The following is a 5041-nucleotide window of genomic DNA, read 5'->3' on the forward strand; positions in this document are numbered from 1 at the left end:
TGGGGGGGGGGGGTGTATCGATTGCAGTAAGTAAGTAGTGAGCTATTTAAATCGATGTGGCAACACATTTAGAGTCAACACTGTGTTTGTTTAAAATTACATTGTGTGGATTTTTATCATGAAGGGTCTCTAGAAGTCTCCGTCTAACTCTAACCAAGATCACACCATTTACGATCCCAGTTTGCTTAATAAATAAAGTGTAATTATTTTTTTAAATTACACGAAAGTCAAAAGTCACTCCTAAAATTCTGCTCTGAAGGACTACATTTGGCTAAGATCCTGCATTTCAGATAAATTTAAATAATTTACGGAGAACAAAAACCCAGGCAATAGCACAGCTGCTCAACCCTGCAGAGAAGATTTCCAATTTTATAATGTGAGTCACAGATGATCCACTCTGAATAAGCTGAATGTATTCTCACATCTCTGTTGTAAACCACAATGAATGAGGAGGTACACGATGTTTGCTCAAGACAAGATCACGCCAAGGTGTGAACTTGAACACCCATCCCCCAAACATGTTGCACTTACTGTTGAACCCTTTGCCTCATGAACTACAACACACATTGTACTGTAACACACATTGTACTGTAACACACATTGCACTGTAACACACATTGTACTGTAACACACATTGCACTGTAACACACATTGTACTGTAACACACATTGTACTGTAACACACATTGTACTGTAACACACATTGTACTGTAACACACATTGGGTGGGTGTGGGGCCTACAAGGCCGCATCAGACGGGATGACATCGAACTCTGAACTCAACACTGTTTCTTGTTTCTGTGATCATCACTCATCACAGCAGTAAATATCTTTCATGTCTCTACTCCCAAAACTGCTTACAGACTGAATATATTTTTAATTGGTGCGGTCACAATAATGGTGCATGATTACAACAGAGATGAGGGAACTTGGTCAGAGATGAAAAGCTATTTAAATTTTGGGAGGGGAGTGATTAACGTTTGAGACTCCCGATTGGAACAATGAAAATGGTGTATATATGATAATATATATGCCTCCTGCCAACATTGTGATTAGCCATCAAGGTGTTTACCACTCTTTGCTCACCAAAAGTCATCATAAACCCGCCTACTAGGGGTCATGTCAGTACACATACATTTCAAATAAGGAGAGATCAGATCATTCTACTGATTGTGGGCCTGGCCATGATTCACCCTCTGATGAATCAGCTTAGATCCTGAATTTTCTTTGTTCTCAAGCACAACTGTATAATTTTGGAAAACATTTTCGTCTTTCCAGGCCTGAAAATGAAAGTAGTGGATGCGAATCAGGTGTATCGTCAGAGGCGCGGACCTTACACAGGCAGAACATCCAAAGGCCAGTGTACAACAAAATAAGACCGTCTGAAAATGAGAGTCCTTACAAACAGGTAGGGTGTAGTACAGTCTAAATGTATAAAAGGGCCACCCAACCAATGCTGAGGAGAAACGGTATGGCTGTCTTAGACTGGTGGATGTCTTTTACACAGTGTCATTATAATGTTTTTTAATAACTTAGGGAGGAAATGGAAAGTGGCTATTTGTACAAGGGATTGTCTTATACTGGTGGCAGTTACAGCTGGATTGACTGTATTATATATTTATATCTATCTCTTTATTTGTTTTATAAGTGATTTAAACAGGCTTGTTCTGTTGAAATGGTAACCATTCTTTTGTTTTGTCTTATGATGTACATTATTATCCGTAGTGTATCATTTGATTCTTGTAGAGGTCTCAAAATCAAAGTCTTTTTTTTTTTACGGGTTAGTCGTCTATTGGAATAGATTTTGGAGTCATTAGTATATTATATGTGTGCAATGAATGCAGCACTAAACCTGCATTTTTTGCTTTAAAAAATTCCATGTGTTCCAGTTTTTGCATTCCTGACTGTTTTGTCTCACCAGGTGCACTCTGGAAATAGGCCAAAATATGAACAAGGTCAAACAGAAAAGAAAACAGCTTCCAAATACCTTAGTGTTGTCTGGTGTAAAATGTCCAAAAAGAAGCACAAAAAGTGGGAAGGAGATGGTAAGTTTTTTCATTTTTTAAAAAAGAATCAACTTGTCGTAATTTACTTTCTTGTGAACAGAGTTATATTTTCTACTGTAGCTTAATTATTTTAGAAGTTGAATAAATGTCATACAGAATTTATTTTGACTCTTTCCAAGTGGTTTTTCTTTATTCAAAAGTATTTTGTATTGTGCTAACTAAAATACTATCATGCACTTGTTCGAACTTGTCTTCAAATCTTTTTATTTTTTTTTAGATTTCAGTTTTTCCTTGCTTCAGTATTACTAAGTTACCGACTTCGTAAATTTCCTTCAGTTGTAAGTGACTAAGGTTCTTATTCTCAGCTGAAGCAATGAGGTCTGTAGTCATAAAGTTGAGAGCGAGAATTGCATCAGTCACTGCTGTAACCCATTTGTTTTAAACATTTTCTTTAGTATACGTTGAATCTTTTCACATATTTGTACTTGTTAAAAAAAAGGTTGGTCCACTTTGGTTTTTATTAGTTTTTCTTAACAAGAAAAAAAACTATGAAGAAGTTTTTAAAAATACAAATTTAATGCGATTGTAGTTCCATAGGAGTTTCCAGACTATACCTTTGCCTTTCATCTAATTTTATCCACCCCCCCTCCCCCCACCACCTCTTGTCTAACTTGTTACAGCTGTTCTGGTCACCCACGGTCGGACGGCTTCCTTGTACGACATGGAGGGCAAAGTGTGAGTTCTTTTTGTCATCATGTTCAATGAATATGAATGGATGCAAGGTCCAAATGGTAAAATTGTCGCTCTCCTTAGTTGTGTTTTGTTGATTTAAGACACCTGTCCTCAGCCAGTTTGGTACCTCTGTATTTATGTCTCATGAAAAGGGCTGGGAGGGGATCCTTTCCCATTGCTGCCCGGTGACCTTTCAAATGCCGACGGAAAGCGCAGTTATATTCCCTCTGGTAGGACTGCGTCAAGCTAGATGTCGACATAGTGATATGAGCACTGTGCGTCTTGAAAGTCAAAGATGCTGTATTATTATGTATGATATAAGATAAGATAATACTTTATAAAATTTCCCTCTGTGATAATAAAGTATTGATTATCTTATTTTATCTTATCTTATCTTATATTTTTCTAGATTCTGGAGCAACACTATGCTTTCTCCTTTGCAGTACTTTGATATCATAATCCTCTTTGCTCACAAATAAACACAAAGTGAAAGAAGAAATCTGTGTCATCATTTAGTGCTTGTATTTGTTTGCAGGATCGCCAAGGGTAGCGGTTACAAGTCGGCTGAACTTGATTCACTCAAAGAAGATGAAACACTTTTTGTCGGTGGGAAAGAAATACAGGTGGGTTTTTCTGGATATTGTGGTAAGTATTTTACCTACCCGTGTAAATGCTTCTCTTTTTATGCCAAGCATGTTCATGTATGCTGGGGAGGAAGAGGGAGTGTGATAGTCTGTGGAAATCAATTTTGTTCTCAGGTCGCACAATGAAATTAACTTTTCCTGCAAAAGTTATTAAATTGACCCTCTTCATAATACTTCAATGCCTCATAGATAATTTATAATCCATCATCAGAAAGTGTTATAGCCACATGATATCTGGCTGGATGGAAAAACATGTCTGAATACGTCTAATTTTTTTGCCAACTCTGTGAAAAACTCATACCATGAAATTACTGTGTTTTATTTTGTATTTACTATATGTGAGGCAGCGTGGTGGAATCAGGCTCTCGTCAATTTTTGGGCATGTAGAGTTATTGGTATCATCTTAAAGCTTGTTTAGTTGTCTTTATTTGTATGAAAAAAAAATCCATTTATCTTGAATACAAGTCGAGATATTTGTGAATGAAGGAGGTCTGGGTCACCTATTTTCAGAGGCAAAATTAGTGAGAAAATGGCCGTCAAAGATTAGTAATTTCTTTAGCTTAATAGTCCTTGGTAACTGAAAATTTAAATTTTTGTGCCTTTAATCAGCGTTTTTCAGAAAAATCCACACAGAAATGAGTTATTTATTGGGCATGAAAGGTGTTGAGCCAAAAAAGAAAAATTTGATAAAAATTCACAAACCTGCAAAAAAATGCAGGTTTCTTCACTTTGATTATTTTGACGAGAGCCTGATTCCACCACGCTGCCTCACATATGTCTTTGGGTCTTTTAATGTGTTTATTTGATATAACTTGTCAGTTCAAATATTGTATTGTTGATGGTTCGCGGGTGCTTTGATTGCACTTGATGGGCAAATCATAAGGAGTCAAGCTGATTTTGCTGTTTATCTGAAAGTAGATTCATTTGTCGTATTTATATCATTTATTATTCCTTATTTAACAAACTTTTGTGTCTGTCCAGGTGTTGTCGGAGTTGACCGAGGAACAATTCAAGTCGGGAAAATGTTTCTCAGCCGGCTCTTGCTCGGCTGAAGCTGTTGTGTCCAGTGTGAAGAAAAATCTGCGTAGGTTGATGGTGTGACTTGGGCAATGTTTAAACCTTTTATCAGCAAAACTGAATGTTCTATGATAGTGAAGGTATACCAGTAGGTATAAAAATTCATCCTTATTGTCAAAAAGACGAGATATTCAGTCATTGTCAGTTGTGCGAGATTAATATTATTTTGTATGTCCATCTGTTTACTATTCGTCTGTGTGTGTGTCTATGTTTGTAAGTGTGTAAAAGAAAGAGAGAGAGAGAGAGTAGATGTGTGTGTGTGTGTGTGCGTGTGTGTGTGTTGATGAGTGCATGTTCCTGTGTGTGTTTACCATGCTGCAGCAAATTTCTCTTGATGGAGATCAATAAATTGTTGTCTTCTCTGAGCTTAACGTGAGCTTAACGTACAGTTGTCTTCTTTTAACATTTTCTCGTCTGTCCATTTCAATGGGATTTTGTTTGTTTCTTTACTGTGATATATCGCTACCTTAGAATTACAAATTTCTATCTGACATTTTTGCCCGTTTTGAGTCACTGAGATTGTGAGGTCAGAAACCAAATGTACTATCTGCTCTATCAAAATCGTAAGATTGTTCAGTCGTTGT

At 36.8% G+C, this 5041-nt stretch overlaps 1 protein-coding gene across 1 annotated transcript in view; it reads left to right on the forward strand.

Annotated features, from left to right (window-relative positions):
- LOC101853349 (DNA repair and recombination protein RAD54B) overlaps nucleotides 1-5041 on the forward strand; it is a gene marked incomplete in the record, with an annotated part of 29627 nt that overhangs the window by 991 nt on the left and 23595 nt on the right. Inside the window, 5 exon segments of the mRNA XM_013088120.2 lie at nucleotides 1277-1406; nucleotides 1920-2043; nucleotides 2685-2739; nucleotides 3272-3359; nucleotides 4362-4464. Of these exon segments, the coding sequence (XP_012943574.1) occupies nucleotides 1277-1406; nucleotides 1920-2043; nucleotides 2685-2739; nucleotides 3272-3359; nucleotides 4362-4464 (500 nt within the window).

Source organism: Aplysia californica, unplaced genomic scaffold (genome assembly GCF_000002075.1).
Source record: "Aplysia californica isolate F4 #8 unplaced genomic scaffold, AplCal3.0 scaffold00688, whole genome shotgun sequence".
In the NCBI taxonomy this organism is placed as follows: Eukaryota; Metazoa; Mollusca; class Gastropoda; order Aplysiida; family Aplysiidae; genus Aplysia; species Aplysia californica.